The sequence below is a fragment of the Elephantulus edwardii genome, unplaced genomic scaffold (assembly GCF_000299155.1).
Source record: "Elephantulus edwardii isolate Elephantulus edwardi_28Jun2011 unplaced genomic scaffold, EleEdw1.0 scaffold00072, whole genome shotgun sequence".
Taxonomy (NCBI): Eukaryota; Metazoa; Chordata; class Mammalia; order Macroscelidea; family Macroscelididae; genus Elephantulus; species Elephantulus edwardii.
Window position 1 is genome coordinate 963720 of NW_006399822.1, and position 14773 is coordinate 978492.

At 56.2% G+C, this 14773-nt stretch overlaps 1 protein-coding gene across 1 annotated transcript in view; it reads left to right on the forward strand.

The window, feature by feature from the left end:
• ZCCHC14 (zinc finger, CCHC domain containing 14) overlaps window positions 1-14773 on the forward strand; it is a 51518-nt gene that overhangs the window by 14435 nt on the left and 22310 nt on the right. Inside the window, exon 2 of the mRNA XM_006888782.1 lies at window positions 11399-11522. Coding sequence (XP_006888844.1) covers window positions 11399-11522 — 124 coding nt within the window. The remainder of the gene's footprint in view (window positions 1-11398; window positions 11523-14773) is intronic.

Below are 14773 nucleotides of genomic sequence, written 5' to 3' on the forward strand. Positions count from 1 at the left end.
AGAGGCGGAGGGTCAGCGAAGGAGAGGAAGGCGCTTGGCCAGGTGCCTGACACGGTGACTGGCGGTGGGCCCGCGTGTGTCAGATGGTGAGGCTGGCACCGGACAGGACAGGGTTCACATCTGCCATTCGTAGCATTGCTGTGGGCTGTAGTCAGTGGCACCCAGCAACACCACCAACACCACGAAGCATCGTTTGGTGCTGCCGTGTGACTAGAGCAGTGAACCCCACCTGGGTGACCACCCCCCTGTGAGGCCCTGTCCACCTCATTCCCACGGTCCCAGCAGGCATTGGTGGGTATTGCTGTACTAGAGGAGCCGTACAGAGGTGACCCCCGCACCTGGCACCTCCGGGTGCTGCCACTCTTTCTGGGGGTCTCTGTCTGTTTGGGCTCTCGTCTGTGTCCCTGCCATTTCTCGGCTTCCTCAGGCTTGATTTCCCTTCTTCTTCCTCTCGGCCTTTCCAGCTCTGCCTTTCCCGTCTGACCGCTGTGGTCAATCGATCACGCGACTAGACCTTGTGCTCTGACTGAAGGTTGTTGAGATGGGCCTCTGCCTCCACCGCCTCCCTCGGCTGGAAACCCAGGCTGCCTAGCGGCTCTGCCCTTTTCTTTCCCTCTGGTCACTGACGCTGAGCTCTTGGGGTGGGGGGTCCCTGTATCTGTCCATCTCCTCTCACCCCTGTCCCTAGCTCACTTGGTCCCACACGTGACCAACGTCTCTGTGAACTAAGCTGTGGGGACTGCTGACCAGGGAGCCAGGATGCAGACTGAAATGGTCTCCGGAACAGGCCGCCCTCGCCTCGCACGTCAGGAGCAGTGGTGAGGTGCCTGGGGGTGGGCCTGACCCGGGTCTGCTCTGCTACGCTGGCCTCAGGCTCACCACCCTCTGCCCCTCTCAGGACAGTTTCGGAGCGGTCATTGGCGTGCTCTTTGCCACGTGCCATCCCGTCTGGCCTTGTGTCTCTTCATCTTCCCTCCGTCCTCTGGGGAACTGCCCAGGGCTGCCCTGACTCCCTTTGTCGGTACTTCTCTCTCAGACCGAATCCTCCATGCTGCAGGGGTTAGGGTTTCCACCCCAGACCTGTGTCCCATGTGAAGATGACTTCATGTCTCCTCAGAATCGCCAGAGCCTCGCAGTGCGTAACAGGAGCCTGGCTAGCACAGTGGCTGTGGGCCCAGCTGCTAACTCAGAAGTCGGGGGTTTGAGCCCACAAGCTACCCCGAGGGAGAAAGATGTGGCTTCTGTGAAGGAATCCCCGCTGTGGAAACCCTGCAGCCGGGTCTTGACACCAGTGGGGGCTGTGGTCCAGCAAGCCCCATGAAACCTCCCTGGGGTGTCAGCCTTGTATCCCTGTGAGCAGCCGGGTGAGCGGGGTGGCCTGCAGCACCCCTGTTCCCTGCTGGGCTTCATCCAGTGACTATATCTCTACCTGCATGCAGGAAGCTGATTGAAATGGATCGGGACAGGATGTCTGCCTTCTACTTTGTTAATCTTGACGTACTGGAAGAACAGTCTTTGAATGTGACAGCTTTTGGGTGGTAGGTTTTTCTCCTAATGATTTCAAAGAACAGTTTACGAACAGCGGCTGGAGTGGTGCTCTGGTGTCCTGCTAGACTTGGCTGTGCGGAGTTACACTTGGTCATTTCTTAGTTTAAATGTGGGAATGTGTTCACCTTTTCACTAAAGCGTGCCATCCAGTGGATTCCAACTCCGGCGACCCGGTGGCTCTCCAGCAGGTCTCAGGCTGTAGCCACCCATTTCTCAGTTAGCAGCCTTCCATTACTATCTGTTATTGCCCTTTGATTATCTCTTTGGAGAGTGTTTACATTTCTTTTACACTTTGAGTAGTGAAGTGTCATCTGAAAGGGCGCATTACATCCTCCCTTTCTAATCATTTAGGAACTTTGCCTAAAATCGTCAGCGGACTTGCAGGCAGGAAATTGCTTCGGGAACTTTGATTATTACTGATTCAGGGGATCTAATTAAAACCTGTCCAGGTAGAAACCGCTTGCACAGATGTGTTGAGACCAGGAAGAGCCGGAGCAGTTGGAGGCCGAGGGCGGTCACGGGTGGGCAGGCACCGGCTCCTGGCTCTGGGGCAGCTCTGGAGAGCAGAGCGAGGTCAGGTGGGAGTCTCATGCTGAGCTCCTGCAGCACCTGTACCTGTGTCGACCCGGGAGGCTGGGGCCGGCAGGGACTCACTGTGTCAGGGACATGCAGAGGACATGCTTGTTTGCAGAAATAGAAGACCTCGAGCGCTTAGAACGCACACCACAGACCGCAGCTCTCAGTGTGGTGACACCACCAGAAGTCTCCGCCCAGGCCGTGTGCCCACGGAAGCAGTAGTCCAGGTCGGTCCCAGTGTGGACACATGGACGGAGCACAGCAATGGTGTCACAGTGATCACTGAGGTGTGCCCGGCCCAGGGCGTGGTCCTTTGAGTCTCCTCATACAAATGAAACCTGGACAGTGAGTAAAAAAACTGAAGATTTGGTGCCTTAGACTTGAGGAGCCCGGCGTCCCGTGGACTGCGGGAGCAGCCAGGCTGCTGGAAGCGAGGCTGCAGGTGCTTGGAGGACACGGCTTACGAGGTGGAGTGTTGGCAGAGGAACCGAGCGGGGTGACAGCCGCACAGACGAGGACAGCCCTCCTCAGGTGTGGCCCATGGCTGTGAGAACGGCCCTGGTCCCCTGTCCGGGGGGCGCTGTGGTCAGCACCGACCGCCTGGCCACCTGTGTGAGGCAAAGCCCGGACCCTCTTCGGGGCTGCGTGGGTCCAGGCGTTGGGTCGCTACATTGGGCTTTATTCTCGCTCTCTCTTGAGGCATTCTCCCCCCATTTTGGGGTGTGCGTGCGTGCCTCTGAAGAGGGGTCCCACTTGTCTGTGGGTGTGCACTCTCTGGTGCACCGTGGCTGCACAGGCCGCTGACCTCACTGCTGCATGCTCAAGGAATAAGCTGCTTGTAGCTGGTGGGCAGAGAGGGTGTGCTGGTGGCCCTGTGGGAAAAGGCTTCAACAGCTAACCGGGAAGGGAGGCGGTTCAAACCTGCCAGCCGCTCCGCAGAGGAGGAAGCCGTGGTCTGGTTCCCGACAGCGTGGAAAGCCGGTGGGCGGCTGTGCTCCCCCTGCAGGGCTGCGGACGCAGGGCTGGACGCGGACCACGCAGGGCTGGTAGGAGGCGGCTTGGAGGGAGAGCGCTCGTCGGGTTTTTCCATCCCTCCTTGGTGTTTGGGGGCTCTCGTCTGCTGTCTGTTAAGTCACACACAACTTTGGAAAGCCTCTCATTTCATAGTTGACTGTGGGGCCTGGGGCCCCTGTCTCTGGCTGCACAGACCTGTCTCTGCAGCTGCCCACTCTGCACAGCATGGCGCCAGAGAGGTGACCCTGGCCGAGGCTGCTTCTCAGGGTGGGCCTGTCCACAGCGGGCCAGCCACAGGCATTTCTGGACGCCTTCCTCTGTGCCCTCGGGTCCAGGGACTCCTGGCAGAGGCTGCCTGCCCTGGTGATGGCCTCTCTGAGCAGTAATGGCAGGAGGAGAAGGCTGAAGGCATTTGCTCTCTGGAGTCTTTGCTGGAACCTTCTACACAGGAGATTTTGAGCAGATGTTTTTTTCCCCATTCTCTTTTTCTTATTTAATGAGCCGAGCTCTAGGGTAAGAAATGTAAAAAGGAATGTTTTTACGTGGAAAATGGTTTTTTTGGTTAGTGTTGGCTTCCTCTTGGCCTAAGTCAGCAAATAACTTTCACTATTAAACTATCTATTTTCTTGTTCTGGTTTTGAGAAACACATCATTACTATTTTAGTAAAATGCTTGCAAGTCACTTTTCCGTTTTATTTTATGTATTTCTGTAGTTGACTTGGAAGTGGCTGGCAGATGTTAGTCCTTCCTTGGCCTCTTCACATGCACACATGTGGGCTGGTGGAAGAGAACCTGACATAAACGAAGGACTCCACACTCTGAGTTTGCTTGTGTTGTCGAAATTCAGGGTCTGTGTTCTCTGCCGGAGGGACACCACTGGGCCAGGTCTGCTTCCGGCCCTCCTGGTCTGGGGGTGGGGGAGTGTCTGTCTGCCTTTTCTGAGTCTGTAAAAGGAACAGTAGCAACGTGGGACAACCACAGTGAACACAGGAGCTATCCCCATCCGTAACATCCACAGGATGAAACAAAGAGCTTCAGGGTCAGATATGGCCCCCATGTTCCCGCACCTACTTCTGCTGACCCCTGGGTCTGATGTTTGTTGAAAATTGTGGGGTTTATTAAGGAAGTATGTTGGGGAGTGTGGAGGTGAAAGCTCAGGTTTAGCCTAGCGGTCCCAGTCAGAGTAGCAAGACACAATTTCTCCATTGGTGCAGACAGGTTCTCCGTCAACCAGTGACCGTCCAGGGTCATCTGTGTGCCTGTTGATGTGGAAGATGCAGGTCAGTAGTGAACCCCAGGACTACTTGAGGCACCTGGAGACCACACCCCCGGGGAGGGCTGAGGCATTGGCTAGGAGAGCCCGTGTCAAAGGTCCTGACCCCACACGAGCACAGTGGGGACGGTGGTAAAGAGCACCACCACACGGCTGCTGGCTCCTGACGCAGACGACATGCACTGTCAGCGCTGTGCCTGGCCTCGTGGGGGTGTGTTACGTGCAGAAAATACTGCCGTGCTACCAGGGGAGACCAAGATTCTCGGAGGCTAGGAATTTGAAGCTCCATCTCACGTATTTTGGGCAAGTGGCCAGGAGGGACCAGTCGCTAGCGAAGGACATTATGCTTGGAAGGGTGGAGGGACAGCGTGGGAGAGGAAGCCTCAGAGGAGATGGATTGACACAGTAACAGGAGCAAATGGGTGTAGGTGTGTCCGAGCCAGTGAGAGGACAGGACAGGACAGGGCAGGCTTCAGAGCTGGTGTACATAGGGTCGCTGTGCGTCACGGGTGACTCATCGGCATGTAACAACAACGGACCCTTCATTCAGGTGGCACACGCTGTGCCTCTTACATGGGGGGTGCATTATATGTGGAAAATACAGCCCCACTGGTCTCTGGCATTACCTTGCGCTCAGGCTCCCCCAGGATCTGCGCCTCTCTCTGTCTCTCTGACATCCTCACCATCTTTCTAGGAAGGAGTGTGACTTTCTCATCAGCCCCATGGCCACGGCACACCGGTGTATCTGTCTGTCCGTCACGTGCTGTGTGCATCACTGCCTTGTCTGCGTGCCGCCCTGTGAGTGTAGTGTGTCTGAAGGTCAACGTGGGACATTTAACTTGCGTGCGAGGAGAAGCCAGGCGGGCGCTGTCGTGTGGTAGGACCTTGAGTGCACCTGACCCGGGTCTTCACCAGGGAAGGCCATCCTGCTGCCAGGGGCCCAGGCCATCCCCTTTGTTTCCATTTGAATTCCGGGTGTTTCATTGTGGTGCATCTGCACCATAGATGGCGGCACCTCTGCTGCTGAAGGCATGTGTCCCCCACATCACCAGGCTTTGCCCAATGCCAGGACATGTGTATCGGTGTCCACTGTGTGTCCTGCCTCCATGTCAGGGCATATGGGAAGAAGGTAGATTTTGAAATCCGTCTACCAGCATTTGGTAGGCGGCATGCAAACGTGCGTGTGGTCCGTGCTGCAGGCATGGATCTGATTGGCTGGGTTGAGCGGGCCAGAAGCTCGAGCCAAGAGGAGGCTTGCTTGGAAGGTGATGCTGGAATAGATTTGGTGGGTGAGGGGCAAGCCAGCAGAGGCCCCAGCTGGCCCCTGGCCTTGTCGGTTATCCGACGGACAGGACGGCATGGTAGGACGTGGGAATCAGCCATTCAGAAAATCAAGTGAGTGGCTGGCAAGAGAAAGGATTTGAGTTTACAGGAAAAGGATCTGGACACTGAGTTGGGCCTAGTGGCCGGAACAGCGCTCATTCGTCGCCTCTGAGGACATCTGTGTCCTGGTGCACATCCGCTGGGCGGCCGCCGAGCACACAGTGACTCACAGAGCATGCGAGCTGACGGCCCGGGTCACGTGGGCAAATTAAGTCCACCAAAAATAACCCAAAACAGCGTTTCTGGGAAATGCACCGGAGGCAGCTTTGAATGTAAACAAAGCTGCCAGCGGGAGGCGGGGGGCTCGGTGTGGGGCACTGGCATCTGGGGCTCGGGGCTGTGGCGGAGCCCACAGCTGTCAGTCGCTTGCTCCGCCGTCCGTTTGTGGCGGGCACAGAGACCCTCGGCTCGTCCTGCTAGCCTGGAAGGCACTTCCTGTTTTCCCTGGTGTCAGCTCTCCATGTGGGAAGCTGACAAGATGATGGATTCCGTGTGCCTCCTGGGACTGTCGTTAATGAGAATCACCTGCAGAGCTGACGTGGAGCCTGGTGGTGCGGAGCTTGGGCACTGAGCTGCCAGGCGCTCCGGGGGGAGGACAGGGTGGTCTGCTCCCTGCAGAGTCCAGCCTGGACACCCTGCAGGGCAGTTCTGCTCTGTCCTGCCAGGTCACTGCGAGTCAGCCTGGACGTCAGTCTCGCTCCAGTGTCCCAGCTCTCAAGTCCAGGCCTAGTGGAATGTGGGAGAAGCCCATGGGGTTGATGCAGCCACCAGCTGAAAGGTTGGTGGTTCAAATCCATCTGCTGCTCGGTCGGAGTAAGAACGTTAAACAAAACCACAACCCCATCGTGCTCACTGCCCGCCGTCGCATTTCCCAGCCTCTAAACCTTAGCCAGAGGAGCTGCCTCCCGGTCTGCCCTCATGGTGCTTGGGGGACTCAGACTGCCACCAGGGCTCCTCTCCGTAAAGGTGAGGGCCTGGGAAAGCCGGTGGTCCTGGCAGCGTGGATGCTGATGGTGGGCACCCTGGGACCTGGCCCAGTTCCCCAGTGTGCCAGCACAGCTGAGCCCACATCCCCGTCCACCCTGCCTGGGCTCCTGGTTGTGGGCCATCCTCTCCTCCGCCCTCCAGCCTTAACCTGTCGGGGCTGGTGGCGCTCTGTTCTCGTGGGCACTCAGTGTGTGCGCAGGGATTCTGGATCACATCTGTGTCTGGGGGTGGGGCAGGTGAGGTCAGCTTAGTGCTTCCTCAGTTAGTTGTAGGCAGCTAAGTGTCACTGGCCTTGGACCAGGACTTGTTCAGCCGGCAACTGGAGACCAAGGGAGCTTCTGCCAGTGAGGCTGGATGGCCAGGGCCACACCGTTACGTGATGAAAAATCCTCACCTCCCAAGCCCTCTCCTACTGTGATGTTTACCGCTGGGACTGAAAATCCTGCTCTTGGAGTAAATATTTCTGTGCCCAGTAGTTCCAGGTGGCTTAATGAGAAAGAAGATCGTTTCTGGAATATTCTCTCATTTGCTAAAAGAAGCTGCCAAGTTGAAGGGAGTGGATCCAGAAACGCCACGTTCTTGATCGTGTCTTGCTAACGGTGACAAGGCTGATTTTTCTGGAGTTGCCCTGGGTGGGGGCCGGTACTTTTTCTCAGGCTGTAAACGTCCAGATAATCCAGGCCTGTGGCAAGTGATTTTTGTGTGGTGTCAAGCTGTGGATCTCGGAGGGCCTCCCGGTGGCGTGGGGGGTGTGGTCTCCTGTGGCTTCCTGCAGCATGTGGCCCATGAGTGACTGAGGAGGCCATCCACTCAAGAGGTATCTCCAGGAATCCGCCCTCTGGGGCCGAGTGTTGTCTAAACACCCCCCTCCCTCCACACACACACACACACACACACACACAGGTTGTGTTAGGCGGTGAGCTGCCCAAGTGGCAAAGCCAGGCTGCCCGGGTTTAAAGCTGTGCTCATTACTGGGACCAGGCCTATAACTTTGGACCTGCTGATAGGTTCAGGCTGCCTCCCTGTCATTTAGCAGCCAGGCGCTCACTTGGCCTCCGCATCTTGCCCTGTGTAATACCGCATGACAGGACAGGACCACCCACAGGTACAGATTACCAGAGGCCATCATCTGTTGGTCAAGATGAAGTTGAAGAAAACACAAACAGATCTTCTCCAGCCAAAGCGGGGCCTGGTGTCCACCCCGTCTGAATTCTGAGACAGCCTGGGGATAGATTGGGTGGATTGGGCCTCAGTGACCGCAGGCCAGGTGACTTGTGTGGGATGACAGCAAAGCCATGAGACGTTGGAGAAAGACAGGAAAACAGAAGTGACGAAAACGTGCACTTAACTGTATCGTGAATGGAAGAGATGAGGAAGCCAGAGCTACCAGAAGATTCCAGAGGGCGGCTCAGGACACGAAGTGCTGTCACAGTGCACAGACCGTGAGAGAACCAAGACAAGCGCACACGCAGCATTTCAGCTCAGAGAAGTTGAAGACAACATTGAAACCTTGAGCTCCACACCTCGGGGCTGCTTTGGGTGGAAAAAAGAACAGGTCAGCACCCACCTATTTCAGCAACAGCTTTTGGGCCTTGGGTTGGGACGGACAGCTACTCTCCATTGGGTGTCTGAGGCTGTGGTCCTCACAGGAGAAAATGCCCATCTTCCCTGGAGAGCAGCGGTCCGCAGGGCAGGCCCCTGTAGACTCCACTACAAGAGCCCCATTCCCTCCCATCCTGGGAGGCAGCGTCTGAGCCAGAACCTAGAAACTGGAGGAGGAAATCAGATTGCCCGGAAGCCACGGAGAGTGAACACAGAGCGTGGGAAGAGACTGCCTCATCTTCCTCCTGTGGGGCTGCCGGTGAATTCACACCAGCAGTCTTTCAGTGCTAAGTCACTGTGCCACCAGAGTTCCTTGGCAGAAAACAATGCTCTAGGAATTACCAGGTGCCATGCTTGAACAGATAAGCTGCCCTGGAAGCCCTCAGTCCTCCATGCTGTGAAGCTTGGAAGCCCTGTGCTGGAGATACATATCTGCCCATCCCAGAGTCATGCACTAGAATGCAGACGTGATCGGATAAAAGCAGAACAGTTGTGCTGAAGATCATTTAAAACTGCTTCTATCAGTGTACCAGCGGAACTGTTGGAAATTCAAGCCGGATTCAGAAGAGGATCTGGAATGAGGGACGTCGATGAGAGATGGGTCTTGGCTGCGTACCAGCAGTGTCCCATGTTTGGCTGTTGCAGAGAGACATCCAACCGTGTGGATCATAAAGAAGTATGGGTAACACAGCAAAGGATGGGAATTCCACTTTATTTGTGCTTTTGCGGAACCTGTTCCTAGACCTCGACACAGTGGTTTGACTAGAGCAAGGGGACGCTGCATGATTTAAAATCAGGAGAGAGATGCTCAGGCTGCAGCCTTTCTCCGTTGTTGCTCAGTCTGCGTGCTGCACAGATGATCTGAGAAACTGGAGTCTGAGGAAGTCTGACATCAGGACTGGAGGAAGAGTTAACACCCACGTTCTACAGAGGATGCAGTCTTGCCTACGGAAAGTAAGGAGGACTTGAAGTGCTTGCTGCAGAAAATCCACGGCTGCAGCCTTCAGTTTGGGTTACACCTCCAACATAGAGACAACGCAAGTCCTCACCGCTGGACCAGTAAGTGGCATTGCGACACGTGGAGAGGAGTGGAAACTGTCAACATTCTCACGGTCCTCGAGCCTCCTGTGGGTGGACTTTGAAAAGGCTGAAGACTCAGGCCTTCGACCCCTGCTGCTGGAGGAGAAGATGGGGAAGGGCCACGTCTGTCTGGGAAGAAGTGAGCATGAGGAGACTTGTCGGTGAGGAAGGACCCATCCTGGAGGAGGACACTGAGTGGTCAGTGAAAGGTGCAGGCCCTCCTTGTGGGCTGGCACAGAGGCCGCCTCCGCGGGCTCCAGCCCAGCTTGGTGAGGGTGGCGCAGGACCGGGTGGGCTCTGCAGTTCTCCCAGGGGCAGACCACCGGCTGCACGCCGCCTCAGAGCTGCAGGGTGTCTGACCACGGCTGTCCCTGTTGGTGAGGAAAGGCACTGCGCATTGTGGCCTTGCAGCTCGGCGTCTTGCTCCAAGGGCCTCCAGTGCGCCCTTGATGAGAGTGTTTCTCACAGAGTGAGGCAGGATAACGTGTGTTGTTAGGGCCAGTGGGGCTGACTGCAGCATGCCGACTGCCGCGGATGGCGGCCTGGCCCTCCCCTGCACTGTCCTCCCAGTCCACCATGTGCAGAGCCACTGTTGCTGCCACCACTCGTCCATCTGTGAAAGGTCCTCATCGCCTTGGCTGAGCCTCCCCTTTCCCAGCTGAGAGTCAGGAAGTGGGCTTCAGTCACAGCAGCTTGAACCTGTCTGTCCAGCGACCCACCTCCCAAGACCTAGGACGCAGTGAGAGGACACGCAGGAGGTGATGGGTGGAGCTTTGGGCGTCTGTGTGTATGCAGACGGGGCCCTGGTGGTTCACTGGTTAAGCACTTGTCTGCTAATGTGATGGTCAGAGATTCAGGCCCATCAGCTGAGGCCGTTTGCGCCTGTAAAGAGTCAGAGTCTGTTAACCCCGTGGGGCAGCCGCCCTCCGTCCTGTCCTGCGAGGTCACCGTGGGGCAGCTGCCTTCCATCCTGTGGGGTCACCGTGGGGCAGCCACCCTCCATCCTGTGGGGTCACCGTGGGGCAGCCGCCCTCCATCCTGTGGGGTCACCGTGGGGCAGCTGCCCTCTGTCCTGTGGGGGTCACCGTGGGGCAGCTGCCCTCTGTCCTGTGGGGGTCACCATGGGGCAGCTGCCCTCTGTCCTGTGGGGGTCACCACGGGGCAGCTGCCCTCTGTCCTGTGGGGGTCACCACGGGGCAGCTGCCCTCCGTCCTGTCCTGCAGGGTTACGATGGGGCAGCCGCCCTCTGTCCTGTGGGGTCACCGTGGGGCACCTGCCCTCTGTCCTGTGGGGGTCACGATGGGGCAACCGCCCTCTGTCCTGTGGGGTCACCGTGGGGCAGCTGCCCTCTGTCCTGTCCTGCAGGGTCACGATGGGGCAGCCGCCCTCTGTCCTGTGGGGTCACCGTGGGGCAGCCACCCTCTGTCCTGTGGGGACCCCTCCCCCACGTGTGAGTGTGTTTTGTGGGGCACAGCCCTGCATGGCCTTGCCAGGTCATCTCCAATGTGGGTTTTTGAGGTGTGGTCTTGGACAGTTGCCGTGTAACACTGGGTTTTCAGACTAGACCATCTGTAGGTGGGTTCTGTGTGTGTGTCTGTGGAGCAACCACTGGTGTAGGAACCATACACTCTGAAGAGATGTGGGTGTGTGATTGAGCTCACTGCTGGGCGTAGGATCCCCCGGTCCAGCCCCCAGGAGCCGCCGCCGGGCACCCCCCAGTACAGTTCCCTGGACCATGCCTGTAAGTTGGGGGGAGTGGGGACGGGACTGTGAACACAGGTGAACTCAGAGTCTATCACAGGAAATACTTGTTGCGATCCAAGTTGGAAACAAGTGAAGACATTACTGTTGGACAAGTATCTCATTTGAAACAGGTGTGATAGGTGCCTGTTAACCAGAGACTGGGCAGTAAGTTGTTGTGTTTCTGCCCCTCAGATGGCTCCGAGGACAGAGACCGCTGTCCATGGCGTGGCCCACAGTCTGGAGAACGCCCTGCATACGTCAGCACATTCCATAGAGGACTCGCTCCCCAAGAGGCCTGTTGGGAAGGCCTCCAAAGGTGAGTGCTGACACGACCCCACCAGGACCCCGCTCCTGTCAGGGACAAGTGAGGAAGTACCTCCAGAGCAGCCGTTCCCGGAGGTGTCTCCACGGCGCACGGGCTCTGAGACGGTGACCAGCAGTGCTCCGGACTCGGAGGCCTGGGAGCCGAGGACTGAGTTTCCACCCAGGTGTCACTGACCCTCAGCCGGTCGGCAGTGTGAGGGCACGTGTGTACTTCTCAGCTGGCCAGCCCGTGTGCCTGGCCCCGGACAGCATGATGGTTTATCCTGGACGCGGTCAGCTCTGGCCGGAGGACTGTTTGCGAGGGGGAGGGGCTTGTGCAGGGGTCTGCTGTGTTTTCACAGATGACCCCTGGCCATGCCATGTGCATCTCCTGACAGGTCCAGGGGGACCTGGGGGCTCGCTCACCGTACTTCCACCTCCCGGGTAAATCCTAGCACTCTGTGCCTTTTCTTCCGCGTCCTGTCCTCAGTGCACACATGGTCAGAGTGTACCTCCAGTTTTCACTGTCCGGGGAGGCCCTGGCTGGTCAGGAGGCCATGGGTGGGGCTGGCAGCCCCCTCGGAAATGGGCAGGTAAGCCACGGGAGCCGCGTTTCCGTGTGCATTTCCTCTACCTGGTGGGGCCTCCCTCCGCTGAGGTTTCCGCGGTGAGAGTAGGCGCCGGCCTCTGGCCCACCGTCCTTGCCTTGGACACCACGTTGCACTCTCTGCAGCACCGCAGTTCCGAGGATCGATTCCCTTCCTGGCGTCCATGTCTGTTGTCCAGCTCTAGCGTGTGTTTGAGCTGGCTGTAAACCTGTAGATGGGCAGACAGACACAGGACGTAGATGACATTGCCCACTGACGGCGCCTCCCCATGCACGGCCCAAAGGGCACAGCGTGCTGACTGGACAATGAACACATGTCCTCCTGGCCGCGCTGGGTGGAGCGCTGTGCTTTGGTCGTGACTGTCCCCCAGCTGACACGTGGCCTGAGCCCTGGCCCCAGTGTGTGCGTTTCTGCTGTGGAATGTCCTGCTTGAGCAGAGTGGACGGTGCCCGCCCCGCTGGCTTCCTCTGTAAACGCGGCCGGCTCCTTGGACACTCGCCATCTGAGCCGCTGTGCCTGCGCCCTGCCCAGGACCACTGCCACCTTGCCCCTCGTCCACTCTGAACTGCTGGCTGGTGCTGAGCATGGCCTTTGGGAGAGGGAACGTGGTCCACGGGCCCAGTGCTCACCAAGGGCAGAGGAGTGCCCTTCACCCCGGAGGGCCTCGAGAAGGACTGCTGGACGCTGGACTGCGCTCCAGACCTCTTCCTGGAGGCCAGGCGAGTCCTCATCATGTAGTCTGGAGGAGAGGACACTGAACAGAAGCCCTGGATGCCTGGCGGCGCACAGGGAAGTCCTGGTACCCAGACACGTGACAGTGTGCCGGAGAGTCGACAGCACGCAGGGGAGTCGTGGTGCCCACTGGACACCCAGTGACTCCAGTCAGCAGACAGCTGACCAGAGTGAAAGGGGCACCAGAGTTCAGGAGTGGGGCCCCTCAGCGGGGCCACTGAAGAGTGCAGGTATTCAACTTCTGAGTGGAGACAGGATTTCATTACTAAAGAATGTTAAGCAGGAAATCTCTCACACGCTCTTCTCGCTCCCTGTAGGTGTGAGGGGATTGAGTGCTGTGTAGACAGCGAAGGGGGAGGGGCATTTGTGTTAGAAAACGGTGGTTCTGGCGCGTGGAGAGCCTGACGCTGCCGGACGGCTGTCACCATGAAGTTCAACCCTTTCGTTAACTTGGACCGCAGCAAGAACTGCAAACGCCACTTCAGTGCCCCCTCGCATGTGCGCAGGAAGATCATGTCCTCCCCTCTTTCCAAGGAGCTGCGGCAGAAGCACGACGTGTGCTCCATCCCTGTCCGCAAGGATGACGAGGTCCAGGTGGTGCGAGGACATTACAAAGGTCAGCAGATTGACAAGGTCGTCCATGTGTACAGAAAGAAGTCTGTCATCTACGTGGAAAGAGTGCAGCGTGAGACGGCTAACGGCACATCTGTGCATGTGGGCACTCACCCACGCAAGGTGGTCATCACCAGGCTGAAACTGGGGAAAGATCGGAAAAGAATTCTCGAATGTAGAGCCAAATCTCGGCAAGTTGGAGAAGAGAAAGGCAAATACAAGGAAGAACGGATAGAGAATGCAGGAATGAACACAACCTGAGGAACAACCACAGTCTAACTAGATTTCCATGTGAGTAAGCCTTCTTGTGACGTTCCACAATGACCCCCTCACTCAGAAATGACTATAAATCCACCTTTGCAATTTTGATTCCTATTTTTAAGAATAAAAATTGGAAATGTTTTCCTAATTAGAAAAGAAAATGGTGGTTCTTTTTGTTTTTTTAAATGTATTTTAATGAAAGTTTACAGAGACTTTGGATTTCGTTGTTGTACACTTTCTCCCCTGGCCACCCCGCCCCCCAGTTCACTACTTTCTTTGAAAAGTTAAAAAAAAATTCTTTCATTGTTATACAATCCCCCCTCCCAGTCCACTCCACTATGCAGCTTTCATTCTGGACACTTTTCATGACAATAATACCTAATCACATATCCCTTTTAAACAGTGCTCTCCCTCTTCTATTTCAATGCCGTATACATTATTTACCCTCTCTTAGTTTCCCCCCAACTCTGGAGTCTGTTCCATTTTACGACAGTGATACTATGCAGTATTTGTCCTTTTGTGACTGAGGTACTTCACTCACCATAATGTCCTCCAGGGTCACCCATTGTGTATAGTATTTCATTAGTTCCTTGTTTTTCAATGCAGCATAGTTGTCCATTGTGTGAATATACCACAGCTTCTCTACCCATTCGTTTGCTGACGGGCACTTGGGTTGTTTCCAGCTCTTTGCTATTGTGAACAAAGCCACAATAAACATGGGTGTGCATATATCTGCTTGGATGTCAGTTATGGTCTCTTTAGGGTATATTCCCAGTAGTGGAATTGCTGGGTCAAATGGTATCTCTATTTGCAACTTTTTGAGAAAGTACCACACTGCCTCCCACAGTGGTTGCACCATTTTACACTCCCACCAACACTGAATAAGGGGTCCAGTTTCTCCACAACCTCGCCAGCATTGTTTGCTGTTCTGTTAAATTTTGATACTGTTACTGGGGTGAGATAATATCTCATAGTTGTTTTGATGGTGGTTCTTTCTTAATCAGCATTTTCTTTTTATTCTTGAAAATGAGCTGTGTTTTAAATATTTCAC